Genomic DNA, 19023 nt, shown 5'->3' with positions numbered 1-19023 from the left:
AGTAATTATATACACTACAGAAATATTTATTCATTAAGATATTATCTTAAACCTGCTAACTGCTGATTGACCATAATTTATTCTGCAAATTAAGTATTTCATTGAAATAATATTTCTTGAAACAAAAAACATGCTTATTGCAAATCAAAATTTTCTTTCATTAAAAAGAAAAGATAAATCAACTATTTTAGTGTTGCTTGATTTAAAAAAGAAAACGCACTACTAGTTGTTAAATTACTACAAAAATTTTCATTTTATTTGTACAAATCTTACATAAATATAAACTGTTATTCTTCTAAAAACTTTTACTATAGTTTATTAAAAAATAATAATAATAGTAATAATTATCACAAAACTTAATTGCAAAAAGAACATTATAAATAAAAAACTTAAATGTGTAAAATTAGATGTTAACTTCATGTTACAACCACACTTTGAGATTACTTAAGAGTCTTTAAGGCAGTAACTTTAAGAGAACTCTGAGAAAATAGCAAATATTCAAAACATCAGTATGAGTTTGATAATTAGATAAGAACCTTAAAAAAAAAAAAGCTTAGGTTTGCAATAAGTTTTTAAGAAATGGAACAGCATATTTTAGAAAGGTTAGAAAAATTGTGCCGACTGTTGCAACTACACCTACTGTAAACTTTGATGTAATTTTCACACCAACAATGTATAGTCCCATATCTTGTTCTCTCAAAACAATATGCTGATAAAATAAGAGCCTCTCATGAAGAACTTGCCTTGTGTATATGTCAGGGTAGCAATGCTCTCCAGCAGAAATGATAACTTTATGCAAATTTTGACACACAATAGCAGCTGGGATAAGTTTTGAGATTATACTGAAGATATCAAAAGCTACTCCTCCATAATACTTCCAAGGATAAAAGTTTTTTCCTAAATCATTACACCAGTATGCTGTACTAAAAATAAACAAATCCATTAAATGATATACCAAAGATAAAGAAACAATAACAGAGAAACGCTGTTTTGTACTTCTGAGCCACTTATCCAGATCACTGAACTGATGCAATAATCGAACAACGCAAGCTTCTTCTGCTTCATAAGTTCTTGATGAGTAATTAAAGTTGTTAAGCATTTCTTGGTGAAATGCGTCAATTTGAATTTTTTGTATATGGCAAACGAAATAAAATAAAGTAATCCAACATGCCCACCATCCCATTGCATAGAAAAGTAAAACGCTGCAAATCAGATCTTTGTATAAAGTATCAAAAAAGGACATCCAATGAAAAAAGAAAAAAAGAAAACTGAATATCCACAATACAAAGGCAAAACCACTGTAGCAATAACATAAAACTTGAAACCTTGCAGGAAACTTTGTCTTAAAATGCTGCAATAATTCATCATAGTGCCCAGTACCAAAATACCAACGACAGAAAACAAAAGAGCAACATAAATTAAGCAAAGTTGAGATTCCATTCATAAACATACCAGGGTTAAAGTGCCCATGAGAAAAACTCAATAAAATTAATGTTACAAAAAACATAGCTAAAAGTAAATATGCAAAATGGGAATAGAGCTTTAAAATCAAATGTGCATTGTGAGGCTGCCATAACCCAAGAATGCGTAACATGTAATAAAATGGTCTTGTAAAATCAAAGTTGAATGCCACAGGTTCAGGTTGTTGATTAGGGTTCATAATTTGATATGAAAACTGAATAGAAATCAACATAGAAAAGCAAACAAAAAAAAAAAAACAAAAAAAAAAAAAACAGATAGAATAACCTCATAAAAATCATAACTATGTATCCAGATATATCATGCAACTATATATACAAACATATCATATATATAAATAAAATATATCTACAGGTTGTAAATATAGATTGGATTCAGATATAATTATATTACTTTTTTTCATATATTATAGTAGAGGCAGTTGTAGTTTATTGAGTAGTCAAAAGTAATGCAGAGATATATTACTGCCATTTTGTTTAAAAATAAGACTTTTTTAGATTGGCTGAATCGTAACTAATATTATTTGAACTAACTTTTTAAATGTCGTTATTGTTAACATATATTAAAAGAAAACAAGACATTAAAGAAGCATAAGCCGCTTTCTATTGGATTTATCAGTGTACTTTGCTGGATTAAATCCGAACTTTAAGCATTTATAAATAAGTGTATAACTTAATTACCAGTATTTAGTTTTAAGTATTGAGTTTCATTTAACTGAAAATTTATTATCGTCCATTTATGTAACCTTTATAGCATTTTGTTTCCCGCGCAATAATTTTTCTTATTTCTTGACACGGCCAAGAAATTTAATCAAATGAAATTTTGGTACAATGTGTTTAACACAAAAATTCCGTAAGAAAAAGTGAAGCAAGTTTTTAAAGTTTTTAATGCCGGTAGCCGTTTTATTTAAACTGACAATAATTCATTTTTGCTTTGCTTTATCATTGCGTCATTTCAGGCTTTCAAAACAAACCTGGGCTGGCAAAAAATTTGCTTCACTGCGGAAGCGCGAGTTAGATATCTAGTTAATATATATCATTGATTAATATATATCTTCGTTCAATCGTGGCCTAATGCGGAACAACCATTCCCAAGTGTCCCGTACCACATTTTTTTTTTAAATTTGAGTTTGGGAACTTATTGTAAGGTACATACTCAATCAAAAATGATAATTGTAAAGTTTTGTGACAATTAAACAATACTTAGGGGTAGCACAGTTACAAAATTTGTGTGAATTGTAGTTTTTGGGTATTTTATCCAATGTTTTTAAAAATTGTTAGTATGATATTTTTCGATATTTTTTAACGAATTAAAGCTTAAAAAAATTGGAATGAAAGAAAAAAAAATTTGGTGTGGTGCAGTATCAAGATAGGGCATTTTTCCTATATAGTGTTATTATATTTCAATTCTCGCTACAGTTCGTTGATCGGTCAGCAATGGTGTAAGTGTGGTAAAAATATACGAGAAATTCTAGTTAACTTAATAAAAAATATATACAGTACTGTGAATACGTTTTAGCCCACCATAAGTTTATAATTATTTTTGATTTTATCGTAAAAATATAAAGGACTTATAAAGTAAAAAAAAATCAGGTTTATTAACACATATATTGTAAACAAAAATATCTAGAAATAATTTGATAAAATATGATGCAAAAAGAAAGAACAATTAATACTTCGCCTTTTGCGTTGATCACAGAAGCGAATCTCCTGGGAATTGATTCATATAAATTTGTAATGAAACTTTGTGGAATATTGTCCCACTCTCTTTTTAATATTCGAAAACATTCTTTGACATTTTTGGGGTTGTATGCAGCCTTTTTTTTATCCAAATAATCCCAAGCAAGTTCAATAATGTTCAAATCTGGACATTGAAGAGGCCAGTTCATTACTTCGAGAACTCCCTCCTCACACATGTCCTGAAAATATTTTTTTTTCCACTCGGGAACAATGTTTGGGATCATTGTCTTGCTGTAGAATGAAATTATTACCAATTAGTCTCATTCCAGATGGTATTGCATGATGTCTTAAAATTTCTTTATTCTGTTTTCCTGTCAGTTTGCCATCAATTCTGATTAAATCACCTACTCCAGATGATGAAACACAACCCCAAACTAAAACAGAACCTCCCCCATGCTTGGTTTTTGGATGTAAACAATCAGGGCGATAAGCCTCTCCTACCCTTCTTCTTACATACTGTCGTCTTCTGCTACCGAACAATTCATATTTTGATTCATCTGTGTATAGTATACGGTTTAACATTCCTTGCGTCCAATTATTATGCTGTTTTGCATATTTAAGTCTTTTATTCTATATTGCCACGACGTAGTAAAGGCTTTCGAACTGCAACACACCCTCTTAACCCAGCTTTTAGCAAATGTCGTCGAATGCAAAACGAGGAAACATTTGTCCCAGTCGCAGCCTGAATATCTTGGGCTAGTTCACTGGAGGTTTTTTTCCGATTTCGCAGAGACACATTTTTTAAATACTTTATGTCATGTTTTGTAAGCTTTGGAGGTCTTCCAATTCGAATTTTATCCTCAAGAGATCCCGTGTTTTTAAATTTTTTTATAATTTCTCTAATGGCTGTCCTTGAATATTTTGTTTTTTGGACAATTTGTCGTTGAGAATAACCTTCTTCATGAAGCACAATGATTTTTTTACGTTCCAGTAGTGGAATTTTACTCATTTTATTACTTGAATAACAATAAAGATAATAACAATAATAAAAAAAAAAACAACGTAAATTAGAAGTTTCGCACTTAGAAAAACAAAAAAATAATATTAAACACACAGTATCTTTGAGATATCTTTGTGAACTGTACTATCATCTGTGAAGCCTTCACAGCAATAAATAAACAAAAATGCAAGAGCAAACTAAAAACAAATGCGCTGATACGAATTGGGTTCTTATCAGCATACAATAAAAATAAACACGTTAGATATCTAAATACAAAAATCTATGTAAAATTTTGATAAATATTGCTTTTGCTTGTTAAAATAGTGTTAAGTATTGTTTGAAGAGAGACATTTTTTTATATCAAAAAATAATCGGAAGCTTTTATTCAAAATCTGTTAAAAAAAACATGAGCTTTAATTAGTGGGCTAAAACTTATTCACAGTACTGTATGTCAAAGATGTAGAGGAGTTATTTGCGAGCTATAGAATACTAAATATTATTCGATATTTTTTTAACGAATTAAAGTTTAAAGAAATTTGAATGAAAGAAAAAAAAATTAGGCGTGGCGCAGTATCAAGATTGGGCATCATATATAGTTCTGAAAATGAGTTTATAATATTGAAATTAAACGTGTCATTAAATGACTTTCTTTAATGGAACCCAAATCTAAAATTTAAAACTTAACTTGCATAATAAAATTTAGTGCCTATTTTTACGCTTAACTTAAACGGTTTTCTTTATGATCTTTTTTGATAACTATTATAAACTCAATATTATGGAAAGAAAATTAACAATAAATTTTACTATTAATTGTCCTTCAATAATAACAAGTTAATAATTGCTTATTCATAGGAATAATTTATAAGATCTGTTCGTTGTGAATGTCATAAAATTAAAATTTTGTAGGTGCATGGTCATCTATTTCGATAATTTGGATAATAACAGGAAAACACACATTTATTCATGTCATACATATATTTGTAAAATACAAATAGTTTACACTCACGATACATATTAATATTGAAAGAGAAATTCATTAACTAATCATTATTAGTAGATAAATAGGACCAACACCAAACTATATTTATACTTGCATTAGTTAGATTACAGAGTTTTATAAATAAAACTGTTAAATAGAAATGCAAAAGCACAAATATCAAACATACTTATTTAAAACATTAAAAAGAAATATTACTTCTGTCCTACAAATAGAGTGGCTGAAAAACATAGTACAAATGGTTAAAATGTTAGGAATGTCTAATTATTCATTCCACATTCGTATTAAACTCCTCAACGTAACGCGTTCAAATACAGTTCATAACATCCTATTTGATGTTCGAAATTACAATAAAGACTCTTTTGATCACGGAAATTTTTACATCATCTGCAAAAAAAAATGAACATTTTTAGTAAGTAAAAAAAATTCAAACATATAATAATAAATAAAAAACAACAACATCAACAACAACAACAATATTTAAAGATAATTAAAAATTACAAAATTGAATAATAAAAATCATTCAAAAACACAATAAAAACAACAAATAGCAACACCAATACAAGGAATTTTGAAAGTTTAACAAAAGTAATAAACAATGAGACGGACTATTGATTTGAATTAGGAGTTGAAACTAGCATCTTGGTGGTTGAAAAAAAAAAGCGTAGCAGCTGTAAAAAAAAAAAAAAAACAAAAAAAAAAAACAAAAAAAAAAAAACTGTGTAATTTTTTTTATTCACAAATTGTTGAATAAAGTTTTATAAAGATCTTTATTATAAGGATCTTCTTTATAAACTCAAACACACAAACAAAGATTTTACATACACACTCACAGATTTGTTTACAAAACATAGATTAAAAAAAAAAGCTTTTCTCCAAGTTATATTCCTTGTTTTCCTTGAGTGTAAAAAAAAGCTAAAATCTCTCTTTTTACGTAAAAATTGTCAATTTTACGGCTAATATGAAAAATCTTCTTAGTACGCATTTTTTATTGGATTGCAGTTTTGAAAATTGTATAATTACGCAAAACTTGAATTCACGTAAAAATTTTCCGTAACTACACATTTTTTTGTATTTTGCGTAACGAGCTTTGTAGGATAGGGACCACCTCTCTCTTCCCCTCTCACTCCTCTCTTACTCCCTCGCCTCTCTACCCCCTCTTACTACAGGCCTATTCGTCGTGAAACCGGAATTTTTTGTGCAGGCCTATTTTTTAACGGTAGTAGAGAATTATTCGTTAAGACTTGTTTTTAAAAGAGAAAATGCAATGTTGTTTATGATATTTTGGGAATAATTTTAATAATTTTATATGGTTGCATGATGTCATACAAACAAACTTGTATAATTTAAACGTGGAGTTTTAGAATTCATATTAAGCAAATAATATATATTTTTTAATTTCAGATAAAGTTTTTATATCGTGCCAAAATAAATGTTGTGTGCATGCTTGTCACAATAATTATCAAAATGAACAAAATATATGTATCGAGCACTGTGTCATAAATCGACCCTCAGGTTGAACTTTATCTTACTTAAAAAAAAGTTATACCATCAAATAGATATTTATTAGAATATTAAAAATTAAACATTTTAAAAACCCAAGGGTGCATTTTTAGACTGGGGGGGGGGTCCAAAATCCTATTGAAAATATTAAAAATAGGAGGGCAGAGGGGTCTTGGCCCCCAACTTGCCAAATTTTTAATATAAAATATAAATCCCACTCCCTTCCATCTTCCCCATAAAAAAGCATGCACTGCAATCCTTGCATGCAAGAATTTTGCATGCAATGTACCAAAACTCGTATTTTATGGGGCGTTGTATGACTCTTTCGAATAATAATGATATATGATGAAATTTGGCCTCTCGTTCATTTGAAGGCAGAAGACAAGTTTTATAGAAAATTATATAAAGCTAAATACTTTTACAGATCTTTTTTAATTAAGTTGCTGCATAGTATTTATAAAGTTATTTAATATTGTCTTTAAGTTATTATCTTCGTCTTGATGAGAAGTCTGAAACTGCCTTATGCAAGTTCTCTCCGTGGTCTTTGTGACTTACATTTCTTTTGTATCTTGCCCAAGTTGATTTAAACTTAGAGTGAATAGCTTTTCCAGTTTGTTCTGCAAATCTGGCTAGACCACATTGATTTTCTTCACAAAAAGGAACAATATGCGCTAACATGACGTGGACCTTCCATGTTATGGGTAAGGTGTAATTATAGCCTTTTGAAAACTCTATTAGGTAATTATATGAGCCTTTCAATCTAGCAATAGAATGCTTGAAATTGGGACTAAGGAAATCACAGAAACAGTCATCCACGACACACTTTAAATCTTTGAAACATGTAATAATAGGTATTAGCTGTCGACAAACATTTAGGAATGACTCTTCTAGATCTTGAAGATTATTCAATATCTTGTTACAGTTCACTCCATCAAACCCTCCTCTATGATAGCCATGTCTGAGAATGTATTTTCCAGACAGCCACTGATTAAAGTTTGGCCAGAAAGTAAAACTAGGTCGCTGAGAACATTAATAAAACCCATAAATATATGTAACGATGATGTAGGAATTTTGTTTACCACTTTAACTTCTGGACCTTCATCAAGATGAATAAGCCTTTTTCGTATAACATTTTTATAGAGCTGTGCTGTTTCTTTTTTTTTCTCCTGCTGCTTGAAACTCTGAAAGATGAAGATCAAGGCTTCCAAACGTTTTTAGAGTTCCTGCATTTATAGTCTTCTCACCTTCACAATATAAGCATGCATGGATGCCACCATGCCCAGATAAATCCATTATCATGTTAGCCAACTTTAAATCCCATTCAATATGAAAACCAAAGCTGTCTAGCTGAATAATATCTAAAATTTGTTTTATATTCTGATATGTTTCAGGAACATCTTCACCAATAGCAATAAACTGTATACGTTGTACACCAGACCCAATATATTCGTCAGATCCTCGACGTTTACTTCTGTTTTTTATATTATTACTGTTAACTTTAAGTTCATCTGCATCAAAGATGTTAACACATGTTTTCAATGAACCTACACCTCCATCAATTGAAACTCGTTCAATGGTATTATAAGGATTTAACGCTCTCTCACTTATAATATTCATAACAAAATCTGAAAAATCTTTTACAAAAACCAGGTTGCAACTTCAAATTACATGGACTGAACACTGTAATAATTTTTCACAGTTAATTCAAGATCTGACAGCAACTTCGTCACTTCTGACTGGACAACTCACTTTCCTGTGGCCTTGTTAAGAGTAGAAATCAGTTTTCTAGTTCCTCTGTTTGAAAGATCAAGATTTATTCGAAGTTGCTTGAATGTTTTAAAAGCGATTTGCTGGATTTGATTTCTGTCTCCTTTGTTCTCAGGACGACCAACTCTTATTATCTGCGGTTTTCCGCAGGTGGCTAAATAAAATAGATCACCTGAATGTACTTTTTTGTTTGTTCATTTTCTCCTTGATTATTGAAGAAGCCACCTGCTCTCCAATGTGCATACCTTGTTCCAATGCCAATGATGTAAGGTTTTTTACAGCAGTTGATTTGCAGCATTTGTGCTCTAAGCCACGACCTAAATAAATATTGTTGATGGTAATTTGACTATACCAATGTCATGTAATATTTTAAAATCTGTTTATATTACCTATTATTGACAGACATTTAAACCAGATCTTTAATATGTTTTCTAGAGAGGTAGAAGAGCTCTCATCAATCTCAATTGTAATAATGTCAGACTTGCGCTTCTTAGAAATCCAATTAATCTAAATAATAATTGTTCAGAACTGACATTTGAGCATTTTATGACAGAATTGACATCTTTATAATTTAGCAGATATTTAAAAACTCTATTTTAAAAGATGCAATTAACTTAAACCTAACCTTTTCTATCTTCTGTGTCCATCTGGTTGGTGGTTTTTTTCTTTTTGCAAGCATGTACAAATTAGTTTTGCAATTTCCACATATAGAAGAAGGATAGGCTACAATTTCTTTCATCCAGAGTATACATACGTCTGCACCAGTTTTTCAATAGTATCTTGGACTGCAAAAAGACTCTTTTTAGTTTTTGTTTCCCAGCAAACACAGCAATAACTATTAATATTCATTTTTTATTTGCTAAAATTATAACAATGCGATGAGTATTATAATACAACTTTTTTAAGATTTAGAAAATTTATTAAACCAATGTTTGAATTTTTGAAGCATTTCGCGCCAAAAATTTAATAAAACAAAAAATTTGAATATATTTGCATATTTTATGCTAGATTTATATTTTATATTAAAAATTTGGCAAGTTGGGGGCCAAGACCCCTCTGCCCTTCTATTATTATTATTTTCAATAGGATTTTGGACCTCCCAGTCTAAAAATGCATCCTCGGATTTTTAAAATGTTTAATTTTTAATATTCTAATAAATATCTTTTTGATGGCATATTTTTTTTTTAAGTAGGATAAAGTTCAACCTGAGGGTCAATTTATGACACAGTGCATAACGTCTTCCGGTAATTATGTATGGTAACTAGAATTAAATTCCGGGTTAGCAATGCGTAATGTTAACAGTAAGTAACTTGCCGAATCTTAATTCTAACTTAGTATCTAAAAAAAAATATAAAAACAGCCAGGCCTGAAAAGAGGCTGCCAAAGATTCATTGGGTGTGTGTTTGTACAAATAATATTATTTTCATCTTACACTTTTTTTGTATACATTTTCTCTATTTTTATTATATTAACATATTTTTTCATTTCTTTAGTATTTTTATAAGTAATCAATAATCAAAATTACAAATTTTTTTTTCGATGATTTTAATCCAAAATATTGTTTGTTAGCTTCTGTATTTCTTGGTTTACGACTGACCATTTAACGAGGGCTCGCCAAAAAATGTTTTCCGCATGCTTTTTGGCATCTGCCTTTTTATGGTCGAAAGATTTTTCTTAACGACCCTGCATTATTAAACAACTTTATAACATATGGCAATAATTATTATTCTTAAAAAAACTCTATAGTAATGTGTTGTTGTTTTTTTTTTGTTTTTTTTTTGCAGTCTTTGCATGTGATTATTAAAAATATTTGCATACAATGCCGATCCGATATACAGTGCCAATCCGTTCCGTTCTTTAACTAGGGCTCTAAGGATAATTAAAGAGGAAGAGCCAAAATTTGTCACTTTCAAAGGACTAAATCAGGTTCGTTTGATTCATTAGCTTTTAATAATTGTTTTGAACGTCTTATGTTGCCAAAACTAAAACAGTTAATTGGTAAAAAGGTTCTCATTGCTGACAACGTATCTACTCACCTTAATGTTACTATATTTCAAAAGTGCAGAGAAGAAAATACTTCATTTGTATCAGGGTTGCCACCAAATCAGGGAAATCAGGGAAATTAGGGAAATCAGGGAAATTTAAATACAATCAGGGATAATCAGGGGAAATAGTTGATTTTGGATAAAATCAGGGAAAATCAGGGAACTTTTAATTTTTCTTTAATGTTTTGAATTCTAATAAAAATTTTCCTTTTCCAGCGTACCAGGGTTAATGTTTAACATTTTTATAGAAAATTAATCACATTGTGTCTGCATTTGGTCTTTTTTTTAGAATAGTACAAATTTTTAAAATTTAAAATGGCAACGTATTTCAAAGAAGAATGGTTAAATGATTCTTTGTTTGAAAAATGACTGGTAATACGCAGTGATAAAAAGTTAGCCACGTGCATAATATGCAAAGTTGAATTTAATTTCTCAAATATGGGTAGAAGAGCTGTGATAAGTCACATGAATGGCAAAAAACATGCACAGAAATCAAACCCAGTATCTTGCTTCTTCATGCCTGCAAAGTCTAAAAAGCAAACAATTCTTACAGTAGATCAATGTGATAAAAGTTGTGCAGAAATCTGTTCTGTTTTAAATGCAGTACAGAATAATTTCTCATTGAATTTGTGTAATAAAAATGGCCTACTTTATCAGAAAATGTTCCCTGATAGCAATACTGCTAAATCTTATGAAATGGTTAGAACAAAACTTGGTTATATAATTAATTTTGGTCTTGGGCCTTATTTTCACAGACTTCAAACTGAAAGTATAAAAAAGTCTCCTTATTATACTGTTTCATTTGATGAACGCCTGAAAGATTCTTTCCAAAATTTTCAATTGGATCTAAATATTCGGTTTTGGAGGAGCGATCTAAATCATGTTGAATCCAGATACTTTCACTCTAAATTTTTAGGTCACCCAAAAAATTTACTTGAAAGTATTACTACGTCTTTGTCAACAATTAATAGCATAAATCTGACTCAACTAAGCATGGATGGTCCAAATGTGAACTGGTCTCTTCTTAATCTTCTTGAAAAGCAGCTTCATTAACAAGAGCTCCCTAAACTTCTTAACATTAGGAGTTGTAACCTTCATGTAATACATGGGGTTTTCAAATCAGGTTTTCATTCGCTGAATGGAATAAAGGGAAGTTAATGAAAGCATCATACAACCGTTTTCATGATTCTCCAGCCAGAAGAGCTGATTATGTAACTGTTACTGAATGTGAGAGTTTTCCTTATGCATTTTGCTCAACACGCTGGGTTGAAGACCAAAAAGTTGCAGATAGACATTGTTTAACTTGGGAGAATGTTAAAAAAATAACCAAGTATTGGTAGACTCTTCCTAAAAGTATGCAACCAAAATGCAAGAGCAATGACACAGTGTTAGGGGGAACAAAAGATGAGTTAACTTCGACTAAACTGAAGTTTTTTGATTACATTGCAAGTTTTTTACAAAAAATCTTACTGAGATATTAAACCGATGCCCCAATGATTCCCTTTCTTTTTGAAAATTTGTTCTCAACCGTTAAATGTTTAATGGGTTTAATTATAAAACAAGATATCCTTAGCAGCATCGTCATTGGCAAGAAACTTCAAAAATTTGATTTCACTAAAGAAGGAAAACTTTCTATTAAAATTAATGACAATTGGATTTGCTGCAGAAAAAGACATTATCGAATTGAGGAGAAAGGATGCGTTATCTCAGGATGTCATCAACAAATTCATGAAAGATTGTCGTCTCATTATCATTAGAATCCTGGAAAAAATATTTGAAAGAAGTTTGAGTCGATTTTCTTTTCTGGAAGCAACTGGTTGCATCAGTCCAGCGTCAATTCTTTCTAAACAAAAAGCTGATCTTCTTCATCAAATGAAATCCGTACTACATTTAATTCTTTCTTGCTCACATATTACTTCAAATGAATGTGATCAAGCTTTCATACAATTTTAAAAGTTGTTAGAGGAAAGTTCATCTACTCTTTTACCAGCATTTAAAAATTTTCACGCTGGAAATCGTTTAGACAAGTTTTATTTTGGAACCATTAAAGTTGGTGTAGATTACAAGGTTTTGTCAAAAGTTTTGATATTTATTTTTACTTTATGTCATGGGCAAGCATCAATTGAGAGAGGTTTCAGTATTAACAGAAATATGCTCAGTGAAAACATGAAAGAAAAGTCACTTATATCTCGTCGCACTATCAAGGATTTTATGGTGTCAAACAAATTGAAGGCTCACGAAATAGAAATAAACAATGAAATGATAAAGGCTGTTCGTAATGCCTCGTTACAATATAAAAATTATTTGCAGGGAAATAGAAAACTCCAAGCAAAAGAAAGTCTGACAGATTTTCAATGCCCATTGAACATATCCGTTTTAAATATACCCTGATTAAGCTCTTGGTGTAAGGGCCAAAAGATTGGTCACAAAGTACTGATAAGTCAAACATTTTTAAAAATTCAGTGTTTCAAAATTATAATATATACCCCTTCATAGATCAAGTTGATGGGATTCTACTGTAGTTTTTATATTTTTTTCAATGAACAATTTCATGTGTTGATTGAAGTATTTGATTATTTATTTTAGTTTTTAAACAAAGTGATTGGTTCATTACTCATTGGAGGGTTATAGTATCTGTTTTTTTAGAGATAAAAATGTTAAGGGGTTAATGGAGAAGTTTGGTTTGGAAGTTAAGTTTGGTTGTTTGAATGCTGGAAATATCAGGGGGAGATAAGCAAAATTTTAGCGAAACTATCAGGGAAAATCAGGGAATATTGTTCTTTAATAACTGTGGCAACCCTGTGTATGTTTGCCTCTTAACAGTACACATCTTACACAACCCTTAGATGTTGCCTTTTTTAGGCCATAGAAAATATCATGGAGAAAAGTTTTGTTAGAGTAGTAAGGAACTCCAGAGGGTTTAATTTTTGGTGTCTTACCTAAGCAATACTTTCCGTCGCTTAAAACAAGTCCTTGATTTTCTAGAACCATATATTAAAAAAAAACTTCAAAGCGGTTTTCAAAACCGTGGAATTTACCCTTGCGATGTGCAACCACTGCTTGATAGAATTTCTAATAAAAAAATTTAGGCGTCAGCCATAAGTTCATCATTTTTGGATGCTCTCAAATTGACAAGAACTTAAATTGTGACAAAACCAAAGTTAGCAAAAAAGAAATTAGTTAACATAGCAACAGGAAAAAGTCTTTCTCATTTAGAGTTACTTGATATGGAACTAGATTCAAACAAATCGATTCCAAATCAAAATAATGTTGAACCACAACAAGGTCCAAGTCAACCTTCAAAATGAACCAGAAAGCGTAAGAGAAAAATTCAAAAACCACTCGATGGTTCCAGTAAAACAGAATCATTAGCTACCCAGCTTCTTGATAACTATTTGTTTTATGACTTGGTGAAACCAATTAACAAGCAGATTGATGCATTTGTAATTGTAAAAATGAATATTTTCCTGGAATCGTAAAATGTTTTGACGAGAATGGAGCAACAGAAAGTATCATGGTAAAATCTTCATATGACTGGAAATGGCCTCTGAAAAAAAAAAAAAAATTTTTCTTTATACAAGGGGTACAATAATTGGAGGAATAAGCCCTCCTAAAATTAAGAGCAAAAGCGGGATCCTCTCAGTGCCAGAATTGTTTAATATTGTGGAATAATGTGAAAAAATTGGTATTTTAATTCAGTTATTTTATTTATGAGACGGCCTATTTTTGGATTTTTTTTTGTTTTGTTTTTGATGTTTTTTTATTTAAAAGAAAATATTACACTTACTTAATAAATTGTTTTGTGAAATTACTGAATGTAACCTCATAATTAAATTAACTTTCAGGTTTTTTTTTTTTTTTTAAGAGGTTAAAGACCATATTTTTAAACACATGAAATATTTTAATTATTTAAAGCCCCGGTTGACGGTAGCTCATGAACAAACAAATGAGAGGCTTTCAAAAACTCTGTTTAAACATAAGACTTCAATGAAGTCAAATGCTTTTCTTGTCATGGAAGGTATTAATTTGACCTGCGCTTGTAAAAACTTTTTTTATTAGACGATACTAATTCCAGAAAACATCAAATTTTGTTAAACGATATTTAAAAGAAAAAAAACATCAGTTTTAACAAAAGCGTTTGCTCCTATGGATTGCCTATAGAAAGAAAATTCTCTCAATTTAAAAGTTAATGAAACAAAATATAATCAAAGCCGGTAGTTAACAAATTTTTACTGACAGCTTTTTGGTCTTTTGTGATCTGGTACCATAGATTACAAACCGTAGTCTTTTGAATTGCTGGAGGGAGATTTGTAACAAAACTGAATTAATTGTTTTATATTAAGTTTTTTTTCTCGCTACTTTTCGATAATTAGCTTGAATAATTTTTTTCAAAGAACCATCCCCACTCTGTCAATAACATCAGTCACCTAGCAATCACAATAATAAACTAGGCTTGAGTTGTAAATAGCTATTTTATTTATCTATTTTATTTAGCACATTTTTTGTAAATAACCGATATTATGCAACTCTCCTTGAATTCTGTTATAAAGATGTCATAAAAATATATACAAACTTATCTTCTTGTCAAAATACTGCCGTGTTGTCATACTTTTTACATTAATCTTTAGCTCATAATGTTCAGAATAAGAATTCCTTATATCTCTTTTCAGAAAATAATTTACTTTCTGATTCCCATATTTAGTAAAGCAAGTCACTGACTTAAGTATTGGAAAACACGTAGATTGAACGTTAAAAGTCACAAAAGTCACTCACACGTCCAGAAGAGCCTTGTAGCAACTTAATTACTTTTTATATGACTTTACAGATATGAAAAGGTAGCTCAATCATACGATTCTCTAGTGGGGAAGCATGTTTATTCAATTTTTGATTTTCATTTTTATCATTAGACAAACTTTGTATATTTATATAGCTGTATTTACATAGCTATACTTATATGAATATATTTATAACGTGCAGTTACAATTAACTACTTCTCCTTTAACAAGCGAAAACAAAAATAAAACGTTGCACACTGAGCAAATTTAAAAAAAAAATGGACAAAAGACAAAACGAAAAATTCATTTAAAGCTTATTACATTATTACGTTATTACATTTTTTCATAAAATTTCTGGTAACGTCAGAAAAACCAGGAAAAAAAATTTTACAATCGTTATTACATTTTTTCATAAACGCTGACATAAGTTTAACAGTTGTTGTAATTTAAGAATTGCAATCGCTGGTAAGTTAGCAAAGAAATACCGTCCAAATACTGAAAACATTTCCATCAACAGTTAAGCTCTGTAAAAACACCCTACGAAAAATAAATAAGCTTACAAATATGCAACTCTTAATCAAACAAGTTATAATCCAACTTCGATCTATTTTATTTATTTTTTTAAAGTAGATGATGTTTTCTAATACAGTGTACAATTTGCAACGGGTAGACTAAGCTTGGAAAGCAGATTGAAAAGCAAATTATGCATGGAATACACAGTCCTTGCATAAAATAACAGACACTTACTAAAAAAAAGCAAGCACCTAGTTGTAAGGTTAGTAAAAAATAAAAATTAGCTAGCAGTAACAGCCTGGTCAGTTTTGATTTTTACAGCAGAACCTAACTATATTGCTGCGATAATAATTATTTATCATTTAAACGACCAGGTAAAGATTATGCTATACACAAACTCACACAATCTGATGCCATCTCAATCTCATCTGGATATTGAAGAAAAGATAATGAAAAAGAAAAAAAACTTTTATAATTGTTGCTGCTTGGTTAGGGTTAAACCTATTGCTAATGGCTCAATATAAATCTCAAAGAATAAAGATCAAGAAATTAAAAATTTGCAAAAATATACTTACAACAAAGGCAAATGAAAACAACAAGCCCTATTGGCACCCCAGTTCCAGCAGCTATATAAACGACATTTGAACTTTTGACTTCAGGATCACTGTTCCCTAGAAAATCAACTTATTACAAAATATCTTTCTTGGATAAAAAAACTAAGTGTCAAGTTAAATGTAATCGCGTGAAAGAAAAATTCGGAAAATAGTTTTCTTACATCTAAATTTCAGTAATCGTTAAAGTTAACTAAACTAAACACTTTTCGTAAAGAAATACTTGGCATTTTAAATCAACTTAATGTTAATTTGATTTATTACCGAAAAGGCTTATTCTTGCAAACTTTGTATGAAAAAATGTAACTGAATTGAAAAAAATGAAATGGTTAAATAAGTTTTGTTTGTATTTCTTTTAATCTTAATTTCTTTGTGCTGCTGAAAACTGAAACAAATATTTAATGCATTTGGTTTATCAGATGACTTAATAAAATGTTAGCAGTTTTCTAAGCCAAAAATAATAAAGAATTATCCGAGTCAATCATTAAAACCAATTTACAAAGAATTTGAAAGTAAAAAAAGTAAATATTTTATGCTGAAAAATGTTTTATTAAAAGGTAGTTATAGTTATTAGCTGTTTAAACTTATCTCGTTAAGTATAAATATACCTGGACAGTTATAAAGAGTGCAGTATCGTGTTTCAACCAGAGTTGCACCATTGCAATCGTCCCCATAATAAAGTTGATTGGTGCAGTATCGGATCCTAGTTGATCTTGGTGTGTTGTATGAGTCGCCAATACAGGTGCTGGAGCATTGGCTCCAAGAATTCCAGCTTGTCAGGTAGCCTGAAAGAAGAAACAAGCGTCATAAATGATTTTTTTTGTAAAGCTCGATATATTTTCAATAAACTAACAGGTACCCAATAGTAACTAACTATGTGCTTACTCACTCCATGTTGGTTGTAAAAAGTAGAAGAGCATTTAAAGAAAAGTATAATTGAAATAAAATCTTTTTAGGATGGCTTTGATTAAAATGCATCTAATATTTCTGTCTTCAACTTTAATTGGTGAAACATTTTTTACTTTGGTTATTTTTGCGCAATATATATTTTCTTACCCAAGAGGTACTCAAGTTTAGCACGGAAATAAATTGCAACTGGAATAAAGCAAGTTTATTAACTAGTAAAGATTTTTAAAGAATTGATACTGTGGAGATCTGTCACCGCAGCAACATTTTTTCATTGTTAAGATATGCTGTTGTGACAAACTATACAAATTTCATTGTGAGAATCGTTTTAATGATAAACAGTTTGTGTTTCAACAAAAAGAATATTTCGTTATAAACAAATAACGGAAACTAATTTCTTTATGCTGTAGCAAAGTGTATAAAAAGCTTTAAACTTTCAAGATGTTATGAAAATGTTATAATATTATGAAAGAGTGATGTTATAATAAAAGTGAAATGTTATAATGTTATGAAAAAGATTTTGAAATAGTAAGGAATAATATCTCTAAACATACTTCCTGATACAACCACAACAAGTGCTAATAAAAAACCGCTAATCAGTGCAATTCTTTGATATCCTAAAGTTGAAAATAAAATGAAAATTATTAAATTACAATTACATAAAGTTCATAAGCAAGTTATGAACTTTATGTAATTGTAATTTTGGCCGTACATAGGTTTCCAAATATTATTTACTAGATTGTTGCACATTCATCCAGGAAAATTCGCGCAATTACCAAAAGTCAAACAAGTATTTAAGAAGAGCTCCTTTCTAATTGAGATACCAACCCAAATGTTTTGGGAAAGCAGTGTGGTTAGGTTGACTTTTTTGTAAAATGCGTTTCTAAGATTTTCTCCGATGAAATCATGCAAAGAAGATTAAAAATCACAAATTCAATTTTTGAAAATGCGCTTGCAGTCAATGAACAAACATTTAACTGTTTATTCTTTTGATATTAAAGAACGATATCTAGTAAGTAAAACCATATCAAAAATACGGAAGTCTCTATGTAACCGGAGATAAACAAAATTCTAGCTTTTATAGCTACAGGCTTGTTTATCTCTGATCCAGTTTCATTGAATTTTTGATTTTGGCAATATTCTCGGCAATTTTGAAAAAATACTTTACTATTGAAAAGGAAAGTTTAATAATTTATATAATATACTAAATGAGAGAAAAAAGGTTTTCGAATAAAGGTCCAACTGGGATAAAAAAAAAAGTTAAAGTTGTTTACAATCGTCCCAGGTAAATGTTTTAAAGAAAAATTTGTAATTCACCTGTGGTTGTTGCCATTGTCTTTTAAGTTTCACTTCAAATGCATAAATCATGCAATGAGTGAAATCCGACTTTAAGTAAGATTTTCGTTTTATTGTTTTGTAAACTTCCTATCATTTCAATAAGGTACTAGGAAATCTTTGACATGTAAGGAATTTGTTCACAGAACTTCTTTGTCAAACAATCCTTTTAAGGTTCTGAGAACATTTTTTGTGATAATATTTATGTGAAAATAAAAATAATGAGATTTGTCTTAATCAAAATTCAAACTCCTGCAGCTCCTTTTAGGAAAATGGCATTTGATGATAAGAAAAGCTAGGGCTGCATTTGTTAGTTCTACAAAAAAAGAGATCTGTTAATGTTTAATTTCAATTAATTGAGATCACAGGACTTTATTTTCCCAAAATATTTTTAAAATCCTTTGAAAGTATTT

At 29.8% G+C, this 19023-nt stretch overlaps 3 protein-coding genes across 3 annotated transcripts; all 3 read right to left on the bottom strand.

Moving 5' to 3' along the window:
- Positions 1-55: 55 nt before the first annotated feature.
- On the bottom strand, positions 56-2293 carry LOC145186972 (uncharacterized). Its single transcript, XM_090078708.1, has 2 exons — positions 641-2293; positions 56-115 (listed from the first exon to the last, which is right to left on the bottom strand). The coding sequence occupies exons 1-2, from the start codon at positions 1691-1693 to the stop codon at positions 56-58; spliced, it is 1113 nt and encodes a 370-aa protein (XP_089934834.1). The 5' UTR covers positions 1694-2293.
- A 1490-nt stretch (positions 2294-3783) lies between these two features.
- Positions 3784-4167, bottom strand: LOC149891426 (uncharacterized). The gene has a single exon (XM_090077056.1). The coding sequence runs from the start codon at positions 4165-4167 to the stop codon at positions 3784-3786; it is 384 nt and encodes a 127-aa protein (XP_089933182.1).
- Positions 4168-15492: 11325 nt separating this feature from the next.
- Positions 15493-18713, bottom strand: LOC149891425 (uncharacterized). Its single transcript, XM_090079645.1, has 5 exons — positions 18593-18713; positions 17830-17892; positions 16978-17154; positions 16334-16429; positions 15493-15782 (listed from the first exon to the last, which is right to left on the bottom strand). The coding sequence occupies exons 1-5, from the start codon at positions 18606-18608 to the stop codon at positions 15763-15765; spliced, it is 372 nt and encodes a 123-aa protein (XP_089935771.1). The 5' UTR covers positions 18609-18713; the 3' UTR covers positions 15493-15762.
- Positions 18714-19023: the final 310 nt, after the last annotated feature.

The sequence above is a fragment of the Hydra viridissima genome, unplaced genomic scaffold (genome assembly GCF_058129835.1).
Source record: "Hydra viridissima isolate aposymbiotic clone 2 unplaced genomic scaffold, HvirCarnegie_v1 scaffold_2, whole genome shotgun sequence".
Classification (NCBI taxonomy): Eukaryota; Metazoa; Cnidaria; class Hydrozoa; order Anthoathecata; family Hydridae; genus Hydra; species Hydra viridissima.
The sequence above is the reverse complement of the archived record's forward strand: the minus strand, read 5'-3'. Positions and strand labels throughout refer to the sequence as shown.